Source organism: Cricetulus griseus, chromosome 2, assembly GCF_003668045.3.
Source record: "Cricetulus griseus strain 17A/GY chromosome 2, alternate assembly CriGri-PICRH-1.0, whole genome shotgun sequence".
In the NCBI taxonomy this organism is placed as follows: Eukaryota; Metazoa; Chordata; class Mammalia; order Rodentia; family Cricetidae; genus Cricetulus; species Cricetulus griseus.
Genome location: NC_048595.1, coordinates 246,195,845 through 246,218,066, shown reverse-complemented (window position 1 = coordinate 246,218,066; position 22,222 = coordinate 246,195,845). Strand labels below are relative to the sequence as shown.

At 38.2% G+C, this 22,222-nt stretch overlaps 1 protein-coding gene across 4 annotated transcripts in view; it reads left to right on the top strand.

The window, feature by feature from the left end:
• LOC100771923 (laminin subunit alpha-2) overlaps positions 1 to 22,222 on the top strand; it is a 541,373-nt gene that overhangs the window by 288,157 nt on the left and 230,994 nt on the right. For 3 of the 4 annotated variants that reach the window (XM_035440328.1, XM_027402872.2, XM_027402871.2), the window contains exons 14-15: positions 6,854 to 7,065; positions 18,839 to 18,950. The exons of the other annotated variant lie outside the window; for it this stretch is intronic. In XM_035440328.1, coding sequence (XP_035296219.1) covers positions 6,854 to 7,065; positions 18,839 to 18,950 — 324 coding nt within the window. The remainder of the gene's footprint in view (positions 1 to 6,853; positions 7,066 to 18,838; positions 18,951 to 22,222) is intronic. 4 annotated transcript variants of the gene reach the window in all.

Sequence of the window (22,222 nt, the reverse complement as noted above, 5' to 3'; positions counted from 1 at the left end):
TTTTCCATTTTTTTAATTTGAATTAGAACAAGATTGTTTTACATGTCAATCCCAGTTCCCTCTCCCGCCCCTCCTCCTCTACCACTCCCCAACTAAAACCCTAACTATCACATACCCTTTCTGCAACCCAGGGAGGGTGAGACCTTCCATAGGGGATCTTCAGAATCTGTCATATCCTTTGGGATAGGGCCTAGGCCCTCCCCCATGTGTCTAAGCTCAGAGAGAGTCCCTCTGTGTGGAATGGGCTCCCCAAGTCCATACCTATGCTAGGGATAAGTATTGATCTACTACAAGAGGTACCATAGATTTCTGAGGTCTCCTCACTGACACCCATGTTCCTGGAGTCTGGATCAGTCCCATGCGTGTTTCCCAGATATCAGTCTGGAGGCCAAGAGCTCCCCCTTGTTCAGGTCAGCTGCTTCTGTGGGTTTCACCAACCTGGTCTGGACCTTGCTTATTACTCCTCCTTCTCTGCAATTGGATTCCAGTTCAGTTTAGTGATTAACTGTGGGTGTCTGCTTCTACTTCCATCAGCAGCTGGATGAAGGCTATAGGATGGCATATATGTCAGGTATCAATCTCATTATCAGGGGAGGGCATTTAAGGTAGTCTCTCCTCTGTTGCTTAGATTGTTAGTTGGTGTTATCTATGTAGCTCTCCAGACATTTCCCTAGTGCCTGATTTCTCCTTAAACCTGTAATGACTCCCTCTATTATAGGATCTCTTATCTTGCTCTCTTCTGTTCTTCCCCCAGCTCAACCTTCCTGCTCCCTCATGTTTTCCTCACCCCTCCTCTTCTCCCTTTATCATTCTCCTAGCTCCCTCTCCCCTCCCCCCATGCTCCCAATTTCCTCAGGAGATCTTGTCCCTTTCCCCTTCCCCAGGGGATCATGTATGTCTGTCTTAGAGTCTTCCTTGTTTCCTAGCTTCTCTGGCAGTGTGGATTGTGGGCTAGTAATCCTTTGATCTGTGTCTAAAATCCATTTATGAGTAGGTACATAACCTGTTTGTCTTTTTGTGATTGGGTTACCTTGCTCAGGATGGTTTCTTTTAGTTCCATCCATTTGCCTTCTAATTTTAAGATTCCATTGTTTTTTGTTTTGTTTTGTTTTTTTTCTGCTGAGTAGAACTCAATTGTGTAAATGTACCACATATTCCTCTATCCATAATTCAGTAGAGGGGCATCTAGGATGCTTCCAGGTTCTGGCTATTACAAATAATGCTGCTATGAACATAGTTGAACAGAAGTCCTTGTTATATGAATGTGCTTCTTTGGGTTATATGCCTAAGAGTGGAATTCCTGGATCTTGTGGTAGACTGATACCCATTTTCTTGAGGAGTTGCCATACTGATTTCCAAAGTGGCTGTACAAGTTGGCACTCCCACCAGCAGTGGAGGAATGTTCCTCTTTCTCCACATCCTTTTCAGCATAAACTATCATTGGTGTTTTTGATTTTAGCCATTCTGACAGGAGTAAGATGGTATCACAGAGTTGTTTTGATTTGCATTTCCCTGTTGGCTAAGGATGTTGAACACTTTCTTATGTGTCTTTCAGCCATTTTAGATTCCTCTATTGAGAATTGTCTATTTAGTTCTGTACCCCATTTTTTTTAATTGGATTGTTTGGTGTTTCCGAGAATAGCTTCTTGAGTTCTTTGTATATTTTGGAGATCAGCCCTCTGTCAGATGTGGGGTTGGTGAATATCTTTTCCCAGTCTGTGGGCTGTCATTTTGTCTTGCTGACTGTGTCCTTTGCCTTACAGAAGCTTCTCAGTTTCAGGAGGTCCCTTATATTAATTGTTGACCTCAGTGTCTGTGCTACTGGTGTTATATTCAGGTAGCAGTCTCCTGTACCGATTAATTCAAGGGTATTTCCCACTTTATCCTCTAGTAGGTGCAGTGAGGCTGGGTTTATGTTGAGGTCTTTGATCCATTTTGAAGTTTTGTGCAGAGTGAAAGGCTTGGGTCTATCTGTAGTCTTCTACATGTTTGCATCCAGTTATGCCAGCACCATTTTTTGAAGATGTTCTCTTTGTTCCAGCATATATATTTGGATTGTTTGTCAAAAATCAGGTGTTCTTAGGTGTGTGGGTAAATATCAGGGTTTTCAACTCTATTCTATTGGTCTACCTGTCTATTTTTTGTGCCAATACCAAGCTGTTTTCAGGACTATAGCTCTGTAATAGAGTTTAAAGTTAGGGATGGTGATGCCTCCAGCAGTTCCTCTATTGTACAGGGTTGTTTTGGCTATCCTGGGTCTTTTGTTTCTCCATACAAAGTTGAGAATTGTTCTTTCAAGGTCAGTGAAGAATTGTGTTGGGATTTTGATGGGGATTGCATTGAATCTGTAGATTGCTTTTGGTAAGATTGCCATTTTTACTGTTGATCCTGCCTATCCAAGAGCATGGGAGATCTTTCCATTTTTGGGTATCTTCTTTAATTTCTTTCTTTAGAGACTCAAAATTCTTACGGTACAGGTTTTTCACTTTTTTGGTTAGTGTTCCTCCAAGGTATTTTATGTTGTTTGTGGCAATTGTAAAGGGTGATGCTTCTCTGATTTCTTTCTCCACCAATGTGTCATCCATATATAGTAGGGCTACAGATTTTTTTGAGTTAATCTTATATCCTGCCACTTTGCTGAAGGTGTTTATCAGCTGTAGGAGTTCCCTGGTTGAGTTTTTCGGATCACTTATGTAGACTATCATATTGTCTGCAAATAGTGAGAGTTTGACTTCTTCCTTTCCGATTTGTATACACTTGATCTCCTTTTGTTGTCTTATTGCTCTAGCTAGAGCTTCAAGGACAATATTGAAGAGGTATGGAGAGAATGGACAGCCTTGTCTTGTTCCTGATTTTAGAGGAATTGCATTGAGTTTCTCGCCATTGAATTTGATGTTGGCTGTTGGCTTGCTGTATATTGTTTTTATTATGTTGAGGTATGTTCCTGTTATCCCTGATTTCTACAGGACCTTTTTCATGAAGGGGTGTTGGATTTTTGTCAAAGGCTTTTTCGGCATCTAGTGAGATAATCATGTGATTTTTTCCCTCAGTCTGTTTATATGGTGGATTACATTGATGGATTTTCATATGTTGAACCATCTTTGCATCCCTGGGATGAAGCCTACTTGATCGGGATGGATGATTTCTCTGATGTGTTCTTGGATTCGATTTGCCAATATTGGTCTGTAGTTCTCTTTCTTAGTTGTGTCTTTGTGTGGTTTGGGTGTCAAGGTTATTGTGGCCTTATAAAAAGAGTTCGGTAATGACCCTTCTGCTTCTATTGTGTGGAATACTTTGAGGAGAATTGGTATTAGCTGTACTTTGAATTTCTGGTAGAATTCTGCACTGAAGCCATCTGGCCTTGGACTTTTTTTTGGTTGGGAGACTCTAATGACTACTTCAATTTCATTAGAGGTTATAGGTCAATTTAAGTTGCTTATCTGTTCTTGACTTAATTTTGGAAAGTGAAATCTGTCCAGAAAATTGTCCATTTCCTTTATATTTTCAAAATTTGAGGAATATAGGTTTTCAAAGTATGACCTGATGATTCTCTGGATTCTCTCTGTGTCTGTTGTTATGTCCCCCATTTCATTCCTGATTTTATTAATTTGCATGTTCACTTTTTGTTGTTTGGTAAGTTTGGATAAAGGTTTAGCTATCTTGTTGATTTTCTCGAAGAACCAACTTTTTGTTATATTTATTCTTTGTATTGTTCTCCTAGGTTCCATTTATTGATTTCAGCCCTCAATTTGATTATTTCCTGGCGCCTGCTCCTCCGGGTGTATTGGCTTCTTTGTTTTCTAAAGCTTTCAGTTGTGCTGTTAATTCTCTGGTGTGATTATTCTCCTGTCTCTTCATGTGGGCATTTAGCATTATGAACTTTCCTCTTAGCACTGCTTTCAGAGTATGCCATAGGTTTGGATATGTTGTGTCTGCATTCTCATTGAATTCTAGGAAATCTTTAATTTCTTTTTTTATTTCTTCCTGGACCCATGAATTGTGCAATCGGGTGTTACTTAATTTCCATGAGTTTGTAGGTTTTCTGTAGTTCTTGTTGTTGTTGAATTCTAATTTTAAAGCATGTTGGTCTGATAAGACACAGGGGGTTATTTCAAATTTTTTGTACTTGTTGAGGTTTGCTATGTTGCCCAGTATGTGGTCGATTTTAGAGAAGGTTCCATGTGGCACTGAGAAGAAGGTAAATTGTTTTGTATTTGGGTAGAATGTTCTATAGATACCTGTTAAGTACAATTGAGACATAACTTCTATTAGTTCTTTTGTTTCTTTGTTAAGTTTCTGTCTGGTGTTACTGTCCAGTGGTGAGAGTGGGGTGTTGAAATCTCCCACTGTAATTGTGTGTGGTTTTATGTGTGATCTGAGTTTTAGTAATGTTTCTTTTACAAACGTGGATGCCTTTGTATTTGGGGCATAAATGTTCAGAATTGATACTTCATCATGATGGATTTCTCCTGTGATGAGTAGCAAATGACCTTCTTCATCTCCTTTGACTGATTTTAGTTTAAAGTCCAATTTATTGGATAGTAAGATTGCTACCCCCACTTGTTTCTTGGGTCCATTTGATTGGAAGATCTTTTCCCAACCTTTAATTCTTAGGTACTGTCTGTCTTTGAGGTTGAGGTAAGTTTCTTGTATGCAACAGAAGGAAGGATTCTGTCTTCTTTTCCATTCCGCTAATCTGTGTCTTTTTATAGAGGAGTTACGACCATTAATGTTGATGGATATTAATGACCATTGATTATTGTTCATTCTTGTTTGTTTTTGATTTGGTGGTGGTGGTGAGATTATGTGTGGGATTCTGTCCCTTTTTCCTTTTGGCTGTTGGTAAATTGGGATTATCTATTGCCTATGTTTTTTTGGTTGTAGTTAACTTCCCTGAGTTGCATTTTTCCTTCCAGTACTTTCTGTAGGGCTGGATTGGTGGATATGTTTTGTTTGAATCTGGTTTTGTCATGGAATATCTTGTTTTCTCCATCTATAATCATTGAAAGCTTTTCTGGGTATAGTAGTCTGGGCTGGCATCCATGGTCTCTTTATGTAGGTAGAATATCTATCCAGGACCTTCTGGCTTTCAGAGTTTCCAAGGAAAAGTCAGGTGTGATTCTGATAGCTTTGCCTTTATAGGTTACTTGACCTTTTCCTTTACTGCTCTTAATATTTTCTCTTTGCTGTGAATGTTTGATATTTTGATTATTATGTGGAGAGGTGATTTTTTTTTGGTTCAATATATTTGGTGTTCTGTAGGCTTCTTGTATTTTCATTGGTATGTCTTAAGGTTGGGAAAGTTTTCTTCTATGATTTTGTTGAATATGTTTTCTGCACCTTTGAGTTGGATTTCTTCATCTTCTTCTATTATTCTTAGGTTTGGTCTTTTCACGGTATCCCATATTTCCTGGATATTTTGTGATAGGGATTTGTTGGACTTAAGATTTTCTTTCATTGATGAATCTATTTCCACTAGTGTGTCTTCAACTCCTGAGATTCTCTCTTCCATCTCATGTATTCTGTTTGTTATGCTCACATTTGTAGTTCCTGATCATTTATCCAGCTTTTCTATTTCCAGCATTCCCTCAGATTGTGCTTTCTTTATTGTCTCTATTTCAGTTTTTAGGTCTTTAACTGTTTCCTTGAGAGATTTGTTGATATCTTGTATTTTTTGGTTTGTTTTGTCTTCAATTTCTTTAAGGGATTTTCTCATGTCCTCTTTGAGGTCCTCTTTGAGGTCCTCTATCATTTTCATGAAGATGTTTTTAAGGTCATTCTCTTCTGGTTCATCTGCATCGTGATGTTCAGGTCTTACTGGTGTATGGTTCCTGTTCTCCAGTGGTGTCATATTGGGTTTTCTGTTGTTGGATGTGCTTTTACCTTGACCTCTTCTCATCCTTTCTTCTGGTGGGTGTAGCAAGACTTTCTTGTTCTCCTGGTGGGTGTGGGACCAAGGTTCCCTTCTGGTAGATGCAAGCAGACCCAATACTCTGATGTCGGCCCTCTTCTCATGGATAGAGGTGCCAATGTTACCCTGGTGTCGGCACTGTTCGGGTGTGCTGGGTCCTGCCCGGCCGGCATTTGGAGGCAAAGCTGTCACCGGTCCTGGGAGTGTTGGATCCCGTTGCTGAACTCTGTTCGGCTCGCAGGTTGCTTGCTTCAGATGACTCTGAGCAGCCATGACGAACAGGAGCTGGAAACAGCCCCTGGCCTACCTGGGCCAGTGGATGGAGGCCGGGCTGCCTCTGGGTGTTGGGTGTTCGGTGTTCAGAACCCGCCACTGCTGAATTCGGTCTAGCATGCAGGTCGCTTGCCTCAGATGACTCTGAGCAGAGATGACAAACTGGAACCAGAAACAGTTCCTGGCCTACCTGGGCCGGTGGATGGAGGCTAGGCTGCCTATGGGTGTTGGGTGATCGGAACCCGCTGCCGCTGAACTGGGTCGGCATGCAGGTTGCTTGCCTCAGCTGTCCTGTAATTCTTATCTCTGCCATAAATACAGGATATTTGCATGATTGTATAAACCAAATTTTAGTTTGGTTCATACAATCATATATACGAGATTATCTATTATTTTAGTTGATACAGAAAGCAAGTTCATTCAAAACTTACAATGGAAGACTTTGTAGTTTACGAGATGAGGACTGATCTTCACATTGCTTTGTCTTTGATTCACGTACACCAAAAACATGTAAAATATTTGGGAAAGCCAATCTTAAGTTGAAACCCTCCTGAGGATAATCTGGCATAGAGATTCCAAATTCAGGTAACCTTTATAATTTGTGTACATTTCTTGCAATTTTATCTATATATACTTTATCTATATATACTTTCTTTTTACCCCCATTAGGGAAACATGTTGAGAATCAGCACAGTCTATAATGAGGTGAATCTGGATCCAACAGAAGAACACATTTATCAGCTACCACTCAAAGAAGAGTTATTTACCATACATGGAACAAACTTACCAGTCAGTAGAAAAGATTTTATGACTGTGCTTGCAAATTTGGAGAGAGTCCTCATTCAAATCACATACAACTTGGGGATGGATGCCATCTTCAGGTAAGATCTAGAACTCCATCTCCCAATGTCCACATGTGAATCTGGGGCAATCAAAGGCAGAAAAGTACATTTTAAAAGGTATAGTTTTGTGGTTTCAAGTAAAAGAAAAGCATACGTTCTGGTTTCTAGAAGATAATCATAGGCAACCCTTAAAATTTAAATGTGGAGAATAATATATTGGACTTTTAACATGGATGAATCCTCTGCAACTTTTTGTTTTGTTTTTCAAGACAGGGTTTCTCTGTGGCTTTGGAGGCTGTCCTGGAACTAGCTCTTGTAGACCAGGCTGGTCTCGAACTCACAGAGATCTGCCTGTCTCTGCCTCCTGAGTTCTGGGATTAAAGGGGTGCAACACCACTGCCTGGCATCCTCGGCAACTTTGATAGAGCATGTGATAGTAACTTCCTATAGAGAAACAAAAAGACAGTTCCCTTTATGGCAGCTCAGAACGTGAAATAGTCAAGATATATTATTTCAGGCTACTCATATTTGGAAAGTGGTTTTTAAAATATTTTCTTCTATTAGTCAATTACCTGGTTTCTAGTAGTATCTAGACTTAAGAAACATAAGCTTATCCATTTACATAATTATGCACCTCTTTATAAAACACTGTGACACTATAATAGACACATGGTTTAAAGGAAAGAGTGGGAGATTTTGGAGCTTAAATAAGCTCTGTTGATCTTGTCATTTGATTGGTATTTGTGGGACCTTGATTTTAAGTTTAATATGCCCATAATAACATCTATCTCATTATATTTTAATCAAGACTGTGGTTAAAATGATAAGCTACTGTAACATGGATATTTTCAAAGGCTAATTCCATTTTATTCTCTATATATTGTGGAATGAAGAAAGAATGCTGACTTGAGTCAAATTTGGTCACAAAAGTCAGACTAGAAGCTCCTATGTTTATTGTTTTAGAAACAATGACATTTTATCTGATAAAATTTTTATTTCAGATATATTGGAATATCCTTTTCGTCTTTTTTAAAAATCCAGATAGTAACACAAGATATTATTTCACCTTCATTCTCTATGAGATCAAGTTAGAATATCAAATTCTGTGCCACACTGACAATTCACATGCCTTTATTCAGAGCAATATTTCTATCTCCTGCTCTGGATTTTTCAGTTGTGGATTCTGCCCCCATAATTTGCTGGTGCTGCCGAGTTTGTCTTTCACTTGTAATATTTCAGCAAAGTACAATCATCATTACCATTTCCCAAAGGAGGGAGCTGCAGGTTCATAAACAAAACCGTTGCCAAACAATATGCTTATTTTGCATAGGCAATTCTGCTAGAAGCTGGGCTAAAGTGCTCTAAAGAAGAGATGGAGCACTTAGGAATTAATTATATTTTTTCCTGTTTAGTAAATAGAAATTGCCATGATGTTTAAACAGTATAAAGAAATGAGTCCTCCAGTTTTGAAAGTGAATGACAACCAAATTGACAAAAAGTAGCTGGAGGGCTTATTTATTTTTGTAGAATTGTTTCTCAAGCTAGTTAATTCAAAGACACCCTCCTGATTTATGTTGGACAATTTCAAAGTCTACCCATCTTAAAGTCATTGGTTTCATTTCAATCCTTCTGGCGTTGTCTCTGAACTTATGAATGTGGTCATGTGTGACTATGTAAACTGACTTAGAAGTTCTCCAAGAAGGTGACTGCCCTTTGCCACCCCCCCCCTTATTACGGAAGCACTGTGGCACAAGAAATGAAGCCAATGTCAGATTGAAGTTTCAGCCCGTTCTAGGAGAGGTGAAAGTTACCATGAATCCTGAATCAGTTAGCTTGAGATATTTTATTTATCTCTGATCTACAACTAGATTGAATCTTATTTGTAAAACACTGCTTGAATTGATTTCAACTTGTCTTGCACAGTAAGCTTCTGAGTTGGATATGGCTTGTTTGAAAGCACAAGGAAATTGAAGCACTGCAACAACACTTTGTATTTAGACTCACTGAAGGGTAGTTATCTCAGCAAAATGGACTTAGGTTTGCCCAGTTGTACGATTAGGTGGAATTTGATAGGAAACTGAGCTGTAGGTCAAGAATTTTGACTTCTGTTTCCAACACAGCTATTTAATAGTTGTAAACATGAATATGGCTTTGACCTCTTTGCACCTCAGTCACTTCATTTCTGAAATAGGAAGACAATCGCCTTGCCAACTTCGAAAGGTCACTTTGGGAATGGAATTAGAGAATTGCTGAAACACTTTCTAACAGAAAATCTGCTCACAAATATGAAGTATTTATATCTCAATGATCTCATTCCACGTGATTATACTTTCTCCAAACATTATATAGGCTTGAAGACATCTAGAATATGGTATACTCTGTCATTTCCACAACTGTGAGAGTTCTTACAGCCATACTTATCCAGAGTGCCAAAAGACTCACAAAGTGTAGCTAATTGATATCTTATTTGTGATCATATTTAGTTAAGACGAGGAGAAAAACATAAATGGATATTATTTTTAAAAAGACAATGTAGCATAAGGACATGGGACAGTAAGTATAGTGCTTGGCACAAAAGCCATCAGGACCACAGTTTGAATGCCTAACACCCATAAAAATGCCAAGTGAGCATGGTGACTTGCCTTCAGAAGTGGAGATGGGATTGGTGTAGTGATGTATTGTTTATAATCTATTAAAGCCACTGAACCTCAGATTGCATCTCCAGACTGCACTGCTCTCCACCAATCCTCAGAATCCTATATTGGTTTCTCAGACTGCACCAAGGTTCTTATATACTGTCTAGTGCTGGGATTAAAGGCATGAGCTGTTTCTCTTTTAGACTGATTTACTATTATGAAATCCTGAGTGTCCTTGACCTCACAGAGATCCATCTGCCTCTGTCTATTGAGTCCTGGGATTAAATGTGTGTGCCACCACTGCCCAGATTCTAAAGCTATGGCTAGCTTTGCATTCTGATCTTCAGTCGCTTTAGTAGATCATGAACAATATATTACCACATACTGGTCCCCAAAACAAGCTAGATTAGCCAAATTAATGACATCCAGGTTCAAGTGAGAGACCTTGCTCCAATAGTGAAATGGATATTTGTCCAAGAAGACATCTAATAATGTCAACCTCTGGCTCCACATATATACTCATTTATACGTATATTCATATGTATACACACACACACACACACACACACACACACACACACACACACACACACCACAAATAAAGAAGAATGTATGGTAAATCAAGCTACTTGCATATGTATATGTGTGTCCTTTAAATTATCTGAATTTTGGCTTTAGTAACATCCTTGACCATTAACTTAAGCAGAATATTTCCTAAGTACCTACAAGATGCAGAACTCTTCACTAATCGTCTTCCTTTTGGCCCTACAATAGACATTGTTAAAGTTCACCAAATTCTACTCCTTTGGGGATATGACATTTCCCTTAACTCCCGAGAGCAGATGAAGTGGTTTAGCCAATGCAATGTGAACCAAAGTAATGAGAATCTTCCCGGAAGAGGGACATTGAACTGCCAGCATGACTAGAACATGCCAGTTCTAGTGTTTATTCAGAAACCAGAGATGAACAACCTAGAACCCTGAGAGCTCATGGAGGCCAGTGCCCCAGCTGTCCTGATCTTGTAGTTACTGAATAAAGGTTGACTTTTGGAAATCCTCTTATAGACCTGGATGAGATACCAGAATTTACACTTCCTACCAGGGCAGACTCAAGGCTGTTGTGACTTTATCAAAACAGACTTCATATGCATCCACTATATGCAAACAAATACAGAATCTTTAAAAGATTTTTAAATACTCAGTTTTTGTTGTAATATTGTTTGGTCTGTTAGTATTTCAATACACCACATGCATAATTGGTGCCTTTAGAGGCCAGAATAGGGCATTGGTTCAGCTGGAGCTGGAGTTATGATCAGTTGAAAGCTGTCTTGTTGGTACTAGGAATAAAACCTAGGTCCTCTGGAAGAGCATCCAGTGCTCTTAATTGCTGAGCTATCTCTCCAGCACCACTTAGAAATGTCTTTATTTGACATATAGCAGTTATACATATTGATGAGCTTCATAAATAATTACTATTCAAGTGTATCATGCCCTTTGAACTTGCCCTCATACATAACCTTTTAAAGTGAAGATATTTTCATGTGAATTCCTTAGTGAACTTAGGAGTTTGCATTGAATAGGATTGACAGAGTTTACACTGTAAATTATCTAGGCAAAAACCACATGGGCAAAAGCATCTTTAGTAATCAGAGACATAGAGCTGAAGAGTACATACTTTCTATCTACATTTGAAAAGTGCCATCCAGGTGACCATATTTTAAAGAAATATGTTGACAAGAACTCTATGATTTAAGAAGATTTAAATAACACACTCTTCATCTTGCTATTGGTGAGAAGTAGAGCCAGGGTTTAAGCCCACAGGCATTTCTTCCTATGGTCTTTAAGCATCCCTCAAGGGTCATCTATAAATATTTGACTCATTCAGTCTGCAAACTCATAGTGAGTATCTTGCATGTGTATTGTTTAAATCTCAGTTCTCTGTCATGTAAACTGGCAGAAACAATATCTGAATTTCCAGACTGAAGATGAGGTGAGGGAACAATGCACATACACCATATGATTTACCATCACATGTTGGAATGCAATGTGAGGCAATGAACTCATTCTGAAGCATAATTCAGAATGAAAGCAAGATGCATGTATTTATAATAATATAAAGGATACTGCAATAAGATACACTTGGAGGGCTAAGAAAAAGAAGGTGAAGTCTTATAGTAGCATTTTGCTTTTATAAATGACTGTAGTGGCATCATAATCTCTCATTTATTTCTTATACTTGACATGGATCAAAATGTTTGGAGAAGGACTGAGGAGATGGCCTACTTAGTAAGTGCACTGCTTGACAAACATGAGGACTAGAGTTTAGGTCCCAATACCTGGGTAAAATGTCAGACAGGGCAGCTCTCATATGAAACCCTGGCTCCCTGAAGGCAGAGACAGGAGAGAACCTGTGGCTACACTGGACAGCCAGCCTAGCAAAATTGATGAGCCCCAGGTTTAGTGATTGAGGAACCATGCTTTAAAAAATGAGGCTGGGAAAAGCTGGGGAAGAAGACAACCAACACTGATCCCAAGCCTCACAGCCTCACACATACTCACATGTATAGATGCACACACACACTCTCTCACACGCACAGTATATACACATATACCACACACACACGCTCACCATACACAAATACATGCCTCCACACACACACCACACAAACATGCACATGCATACTCACATAGAATACACACACATACACATATACCACCAGACAAATATACACCACACACATCATGCATATATTCCACATACACACACCACACACACAGCACACTAAACACACACACATACCAAACATGCACACACACATAGACAACACATATACATTATCACAATACATATACCGTACACACATACTCACACACAAACACACACTCACAATACATACACATACACACACCACACATACACACATATCATAGACACACACACTACACACACCACACACACATACACCTATCACATATACACATGGCAACCACACACAGACATACACACCACATATACATACAACACATACACACATATACACATAGCACACACACAAACATACACACCACATATACATAACACACACACACACACACACACACACACACACACACACACACACACTTGAAGTGAAGGAAGTCTTCTTTCCCAGAAACTCCTTCAGATATATCCTGGACCACTAAATCATTCTGTTGCCTCATTAGCAGTGAGTTAGTAATGATCTGTCACCTCTAATGGGGGGTCTCAGTAAAGTTCCACAGGGCAGAGGCTAGGGACTTGTGGTACTGGTGACTGAACTTGACCTCACCTATGTAAGTCTAGCATTACAGCACTAAGCTGTAGTTCCAGATCTCTTCTCATTCTTTATTTTAAAGCACAGCCTTACTGAGTTGTCTTTATTGGCTCTGCATTTCTCCTTAGCTCCAGCAGGCCTTGAACTTGCTTTGTGCTGCCTCTAGGCCTTCCAAGTGCCAGGATCTAAAGCCTACACAGCCAGATCCAGTTAAGAGAGGATGCTAAACCATTGCCTTAGGTTTTGACAAATGCCAAGCAGAATAAAATATTTTACTAGCAATAAAATTTTTCTGTGGTGGTTAACCCTAAGTTACATTTTTAAAAGTTGAATAAAATGAAAGTCTTTGATTAAGAAAAATATGCAAAGTAAAAAAAGGGGTTATTTATCTGAGTTTTAAGACCACAGGGGTTTTGTTACTTCAAAGTATTGTTTTGTTTTGGTGGTTTTAGTGTATGACTTAGCCAACTTTGTTGAGAAATGTAACCAAACAGAAATAAATGAACAGGACAGTGTTTGATGTGACTCTAGTATTTCCCATAGTAACTTCTGAAATCACCTCTTCTCTCTGTCCATCATTTTATCTGTATTTTCATGTCATAATGAGAATCACTTAAAACCTTAGACTTTTTGACAAACCTTAAAGAGTTCATGCATTTTTAGCATTTGGTACTTTGTTGCTGCCAATACTTTGTATATAAATGAATGTAGCCTGGTATCAGGAAAGGCAAATGACTGTATTGAAGGGGGAAGAAACAGCCCCTTCTTCATGGGTAACACTTAAAACTGTTAAACGCATTAAAATCCCATTTAGCAAACAGCAGAACTTAATGAACATTGGGATTGCTCAGTGAATACTGATGTGGAATATTACAGGGAGAGATGTTTTAGTGTTGAAATTTCTTGAAGCTCAAAATGGTTACAGAGATTAAGAACATCTGCTGTTCAAAAGACAAAGGAGACTCGGCAGTTCAAGTTGCCCAAGTGTTTCTTGTTTGGTATCTTCATTTTTAAATCGTGTCTTAAAGTACTCAGATGATCATTCTTCTGCAATGTCCCTTTTTTTGGGTTTTATATTTGGTAATGAAATTTTATAATGAAAGTACTGAAGTATATCTGTCTTTATCAATCAAGCTGCTAGTTAGTAAGCTGTGACTCTTTTATATGGTAATCAACTAATTTATCAACAGTGAAACCATTTGATTCTTAATGATCAGAATTATAGGCTTATCATTTGATAGCACATTAATTCTAGGCAGCTGGATGCCATGATATTTTCAGGGCATTTTGGGCCTCTGGTTTTAAAAGTCCTAACTAACTTTCCCCCATCTTTTTTCTATGTCAGATCAAACACACAATTTAATTTTTATTTGCTGATTTTTATTTCTTTGAAATGTGGATGGTAGGCTTTATTGGACTTATTTTAGTTATCATGTCTACTATAACTGTATTCCATTCATCTACTAACTTATATGTATTTTAACTAATCCTGAGTATGTCTATCAATGTATCCATCCATCCATCCATTCATCCATCTGTCGATGCATCCATCAAAAGTATGTGGCACAAAGACTCAGACAGTCCTACTGAGTATGTAAAGAACAAGGCATGGTTTATGTGATCAAGGAATAATTCATGTTTGTGTCAACCAAGGTAAACATTATCTTTAGCTGTGTACACATTGTGTTAAGAAAACTTGGCAGACCTAGACATTCTCCAAAGTTTATAACCAGGAAAAAAATGGAAAAGAGACACTGAAAATACATGTTTATAAAGATTCATAGCATTCAAGTGGTAGAAAAACTCAAATATCCATAAATGAGTAGAAGACAAAGATTGGCATATAGTAGAATATTGCTTAGGAATATAAAAATGTATTGACATGTATAACAGTGAAGCTGAACTTTAGAAATGAGAGAAAGCAGACACAAAGTTACATTTTGCTTAGTCTACCATTAAGAATTAATAATGAGAGAGCAGAATGAAGCAAGAAAAGAAGCTGACTGGGCACTGGGGACAGGGGGAGTTCAGGTCTGGTAAATTGTCTTGGATCTACAGCAGCAGTTCTCAACCTGTGGGTGGCAACCATTCTGAGGGTTGAACGACTCTTTCACAGGGTCTGTATATCACATATTTGCATTACTATTCATAACAATAGCAAAATTATCATTATGGAGTAGCAACAAAAATAATTTATGGTTGGGGATACAACATGAGGAACTGTATTAAAGGATCATAGTATTAGGAAGGTTGAGAACCACTGCTCTAGATCGAGGTGGCTGCTGCATGATATTCTGAATATCTTAAATGACAAAATTTTACCCTCTAAAATGAGAGAGCAGCTCATGAAGCTCTACCCTTAGCTGTAGAATTATTGACAATTCGTGGGGGAACGGATTGAAGAAGGGAGAGATGGAGAAAGACAGAGATAGATAGATAGATAGATAGATAGATAGATAGATAGATAGATTCAGTTTTCTTCAGGGATGGTGCCCCCTTAGCAACTGTTCTTGCTCTAATGAATGGCTCTATACTTGCGCATGTATGGGAAGCACTAAATGAACAAAGGATTGTTTCATTGATTTTTGTTTTTTATTTGGTTTTGTTTTTTAAGAAGAAGATAGTAATTGGGGGATAGAAGAGGAGTTGAGGGGGAGGGAATGGAGTTTGTTTGATAAAAATGCACTATCAGTGTGTATGGGATTCTAAACTAATAACTAGCTACTAATTTTATTTTGTGAATGTCATCTTAAATAATAAGAGTTGAATAATGACATGCTCATGAAATTAGATCTTTCATGTACAAGGTTACCTGAGGAGCAAAAAACTCCACTTTGTGATTTTTAAGTGACCTGTGTATGGAAACACTATAAAGATGCCCCATTAGTCTTAGACCTTCTACCAAGATGTTCAAAGAAAGTACTCAAACATAGTATTGGCTGTGTGTATATGCAGTTAAAGGTAATGCTTTATCCTTTGAAGTTTGATATGTCACTCAGTGGCTAGAAAGATTCTACCCATCTACATATTTCAAATTAACTTTTCGTTTCTGCGTCAAGTATGACATAGAAATTAATACATATTCAAAGATATATCCAGAGAATAGGAAAGAATAAAATGAACATCAAAAAAGAAAAAGAATAAACTTTTGCAACCAATAAGCATGCCAATGAACTGATCAGACAGTTCTCAAAAGAAGAAATACAAATGGCCAATAGACAGTTTAAATGTGCTCAATATCCTTAGCCAGCAGGAAAACAGACATTAAAACTGCTTTAGATTTCATCTCACTCACTAGAATGGCTACCATCAAGAAAACAAATGACAGCAAATGTGAGTGAGGATTCCGGAATGACGAACCTTTATTTATAGTTGATGGGAGCGTCAGCTGGCTCAGCCACTGTGGAAATCAGTGTGGGGCTTTTAAAAATGCTAGAAAGAGCATGGCCCTATGATCCAACTATTTGACTCCTCAGCAGCCATATAAGCAAAGTATTCTTCTTCATACCTCAGAGATACTTGCATATTGATGTTTATTGCTGTTCTCTCGGTTCATGACAGCAGGAAAAGGATTAGCAACATTCCTCTCCAACCTCTGGCTTGTACATTGTCTCTGTGCTCTCTTTCACAATGTTTCCTGAGCCAGAGAGAGATGGATACCCTATTTAGGGACATTCCATGATCACATATTCTCATCCCTTTTGAGTCTTTGCATTAAGCCACACCCACTGCAAACTGATAAAAGTTGAAACACTAATCTGTGGCTATAAACAAATACTTAGAAGGCAAATTGACACTATGTCCATTTAGCAAAACAGTAGTAGAAATTCACCCCTAGGGAGTATGCTCTCTCAGCCATGACTTTTTGATCATAATCCAATCAGAATGTGTTTGGTTACTGGTTATCCCCCTGACAATCATAACATATTGTGCTGGAGGACATTTCCTCCCAAGAAGGTCATTACTGTACCTCATGGGGTTAGCATCTAGGTAGACAATTGATGGTTCTTTCCCTCAAACAACTTGAATATCAGGGTTCAGAACTGTGAAAGGTAGCTAGAAGGAGGAAAATTACTCCCAGATGCAGCCTGGTTTCTCAATATCCTGCAGCCCAAGTGTGTGGTGTCTTAAGCAACGGGGCTTTATGATCTGGTTTTAGTGAGCAATCAAAGACATTGGCAATAGACTGTTTTGTTTGGGGGACTCTGGGCCTCTCTGCACAAATAGCTTACCAGAGAGCTATCCTACATGTCACAATTAGATTTTTGTTTGATGATATTATTATTTATCTATTTTTCATTTATATATTTATTCTACATTCCAACCACAATCTCCTCCAAGTTCCTTCCCCACCTCTCCTCTACCTCCCCACCCCATACACTCCTTTGCCATTTTTATTCAGGAAATGGCAGATCTCCCATGGATATTGACAAAAAATGGCATATCAAGCTATAGTAAGAATAAGTGCCTACCCTTCTATTAAGGCTGGGCAGGCAACCCAGTATGATGAACAGGTTCCCAAAATCCAGTAAAGGAGTCAGAGACAGCCCTTGCTCCCACCATGAGAAATCCCACAAAAAGTCCAAAGCTACACAGCTGTCACATATATGAAGAGGGCCTCAGTCAGTTCCATGCAGGCTCCCTGGTTGTTGGTTCCGTCTCTGTGAGCTTCTATGAGCTCAGGTTAGTTGTTTCTGTTGTCTTTCTTGTGGTGTCCTTGACTCCTCTGGATCCTACAATTCTTCCCTCTCTTCAGCAGAATTCCCTGAGCTCAGCCTAATGTTTGTCTGTGGAGTGGGTCTGCATCTGTTTCCATCAATTTCTGGATGAAGTCTCTCTGGTGACTAGGCATCAACTTATAAGTATAGCAGAATATCATTAGACATCATTACATTGATTTTTGTTTCTCTAGTTGTGTTTGGTTGTATCCTAGGTCTCTGGGCCATCTACCTTTTAGGTCCTGGTACTTCTAGGCAGTGTCAGGGATGGGCTCCCTCTTGAGGCATGGGTCTCAGGCTGGACCAGTCCTTGATTGGCCATTCTCACAATCTCTACACCACCCTTACACCTGCATATCCCATATATTGTGTGGCTGGGCTGATGTCCCAATCCCTCCATTGGAAGTTATCTAGTTTTTTAAAAATTGAAGTTTGAATATTCTCTTATACTTTCCTTGTTTTTGTTCTTTGTTTGTTTGATTGATTTTGTTTATTTTTTTGAAATAGGGTCTTGTTGTGTAACCCATACCAACTTTTATTTTCTTCCCTAGTTTCATAATTTCTTCCATTTAGGACTTTGATACATTTTAATTCTTTTATGTCATTGTTATTTTTATTTTCTTTCATACATTACAGTTTGTTACATCACAGTGGACTGGGAAGCAGAAAGAGTTGGATGCAAATATAGGGACCAAAAATAATCATCGGTAGACCCCTCAGGCTCCCAAAGACACCATCACTGATAGAGTATCCAGTGTTCAAGGCTCCATGTAAACTGATATAGGATACTTGAAATTCAAATTATAGTCACAAATTATTGCTAGGCCATTATAATACCTAATATAATGCTAGTGCTATTTAAGTAGATACAATGCAGTACTATTTAGGAAATAATGACAAAGGCTATTTTTAAAAGGTCTGCATATGCTCAGTACAAATATGAATGTTTTGTGCAAATATTTTCAGTATGCACTGGTTGACTCCATGGATGCAGAGGCCATGACTCTATAGTGAGTGACAGAAGCTTCAAGTTACAGAAGCATCTTTTTTAAACATAGTTTATTCATATTCTCATTGCTATGGATACTCACATACCACGATTCATCTATCTCCAAAATACTTCATAGCTTTTTTACTGACCCACTGTTTAATTTTTCTCTTCCCAGGTTGAGCTCTGTCAATCTTGAATCTGCTGTCCCCTATCCTACTGACAGAAGTATCGCAAGTGCTGTGGAAGTTTGCCAGTGTCCACCCGGGTACAGTGGCAGCTCTTGTGAAGTAAGTTTGTAGGAACCAATCCCTCAGATAGTGTTGCCAAAACACTGCTCAAAAATTAATGTTTTGAAAATTTCAATCCATAACTGTATGAACATATTCTTTAAATAATACTGTTTTGGCTTCATTTTTTATTCTTTGAGAATCTCATAGATGCTTTCAACATATTAAGATCATAACTACCCCTACTTCCATCCTCCAGATCACTGGGTCCCCCAATAGGTGCTCTTCTCTACTTTTTGTCTTCTCTTTGATTACTGTTACTAATACACTATGTCCAATGACCACCTTCTGAATGTGTGTGGGCATGGCCATCTGCAGCAGTATGGACAACCTACCAGTAGCCCTCACCCCACAAAAGAATGATTCTCTCTTCCCTAGCAGCTGTTAGATGCCTCAGTTAGGTGTAGGGCCTTGAGATTCCCCCCCCCCCCCGCTTCATCCTTGCAAGATTAAAGGAGTAATTAGAATATCTGCCTAGCATTCATGGCCTTTCAACAGAGTTAACCATATATTTTCAAAGACATAGTGGCATTTGAAATATTTTCCCCTACTATAAGTGCAATTTGTGTGTTCCTTCCCCTTTTAGCCAGCTCAAAGGTGATGGTGGCAAAATAATATTTCAAAAATATTTCCCTTTTATTTCTGTTAAGGCACAGACACTTGTTTCATTTCTCTTTCCTCTCCCACTTTTAAGTCCTATCACCCTCTCCTTCTATTTCTTTCTGAAGAAAGCATTCCGAGCCCAGAATACAATCCTTAAAACTTCAAGAGCAGAATGTGTTGGAGAAATAAATTACCTTCTAAAACTCTTCCCTACTCTTGAGCACCCGAGGCTTGACATCTTTATTGTTGTATCATTGTTCTATATTTGTAATTTTGTAAAAAATCAGTATTTCTTAATGGCTGGTCATATCATTTTAAAGTGATTTAAATTTTTTATCATTTTTTGTAGTTTGAAACTTGATTTACTTGAAATCTCTCTGTGTCTCTCTCTCTGTCTCTGTCTCTGTCTGTCTCTCTGCTCTCTCTCTCTCTCTCTCTCTCTCTCTCTCTCTCTCTCTCTCTCTCTCTCTCGCAGTGTGTGTGTGTGTGTGTGTGTGTGTGTGTGGTGTGTGTGTGTGTGTGTGTGTGTGTGTGGTGTGTGTGTGTTTTTCCTGGTGGAAGGAGTGACTTGTAGATAAATAAGAGTTTAAGTCTCTTAAAGGCGGTACCTTGAAGGAGTTATTTGAGTGCTCTGAGATGTTCCACTCCACAACACCATTTGGAGAAACACCCCAGGCAAACTTTGCTGGATCTTGTGTTCTTTAAAGTAATACATGCTTCCAGAGGCTACACAGAGTTTAAAGTTATGTTCATGACTAATGTGTTTTCTTTAAACTGGGTAGAGACTTGTCTGTCTGGAAATGAAACTAATGAAATTCATTGAAGTACTTGCTTTTCCAAAATTTATAGAGATAAGAGGAAAAATAATCATGGATATGAATTAGTTATGTCAACTCAAATTTGATTTTACATATAAAACACATGCTGTACTTGATAAAATATTCCTTTATTACAAGTCTTCCAGTTTTGATTTCAAACTAGGCAGATCCCTTTGAAGCTTTAAATTCCTATTTCACTTGGAATAATAAATGCCCTCATCCTATTCTTGCTTTTAATATAGTTCCATTTTATTCTCAGTTCTCCCCACCAACTTTTATACTAAATGCCCATTGAATATAAAGTCATCTGAATATTGGACTTGTTCAATTATATGTTTTCCTTTTTTATCCTGTGGAATATTTTTGATAAGTTATATATTCAGTAAATTTTATAAATTCATCTGTATAAATTAGCAATAAGTAGACAGTTCAACCTCTGTAGACAGATTACTAGTTAGTAGACAGATCTACTAATCTGATTAGATAGAGAACAAATACCACAGAAAAGTGAGTCACGGTGCTTTACAATTAAGGGAGCAGTGAGTGGTAGATGAGGTAATGGCGACAGTCATCCAGAGGACTGAGCTGTTCAGTGGAGGCAGATGTCTGGGAAAGCATCATGGAGAAGTTAACAAGTGATGATGGAGAGGAACAAAGAAAGATGTGTGAAGACATGGAAAGAACACAGAAATGGAGAAGGGAAAATAAAAGCTTCCAGGACTTCTAGTACAATACTTGATACATTGAAATGGATAAAAAAGAACTTAGTTAAGGCAGGGCAATCAATTTTTTAAACTCTGGACTTCTCTGTTTTCTTTATTTAGCCTCTGTTAACCAATGAAGACCTTATCAAAACTTTCTCCTCTTAGATGTAATGTTCTCCATCCCTGGCCTCCACTTGTTTTGATTGCTTTTTTTGCATTGAGCCCAACTCTTAGGGCCAGTCACTCTATTGTTGTTATCACTAATATTCTGGGATGTATTCAAAGCTGAGTGGTCTACAAGGACAATATGCCTTAGTCCTAGCTTGCTGAGGCCTGCCCAGTCAACAGCACATCAATGAATCTATTACCAAATATATTCTCTTTTATCTTATTTGGAGGTCACAATACTGATTTTGAATGCTTTTTGTTGGGGGTATGGGGTTTTATTTTTGTAACTAAATCAAATTTTATTTCCAATTGCTGTACTAACAAAAGTACCAGTGGAAATTCTGCATGAAGAGTAACAACCTTTTAAATAAACAAGGGCATATATTAGTATTACAACAGTACTTTGACCTATAGAGACTTTGATAGGATTATTGCAATCAGTCTTATAATAATATAGATTAAGTAGATTGTGTATCCACTGTAGCCAGTCATCACATACATTTTTATTGAGCGTTGTACACTACCCTCAGAATGTTGTTTTTCTATTTTATTTTTTGTCCCTCATTTCGTTTTACATATTATGAATTTCTATAACTAGTCTCTAACATTTTTTCTTCTGTGCCCAATATTTTGTAATTTGTCTTCCTGACAGATGAAGAAGTGAAAACAAAGTGGGCTAATAATATAAGTTTTAGGCTGAATGATTTCTTTTCTATAAAACTGAGTTAATATTAACTACTTTTGAGAAGTATTTATACTTTCATTTAGTCTAAAGTATTTTATGAGCATACACACTTGAGACAATTATAGCCTTAAAAATAGAAAACAGTGTTCTAAGAATCACAGATGTGGCCTCTAGAATCATCACTGAAGGTGAAGTGACAGATGAGCAGTTAAGAGCACTGGCTGCTCTTCTGGAGGACTCTGGCTCTGTTCCCAGCACTGACATGGTGGCTCACAACAATCTGTAACTCCAATC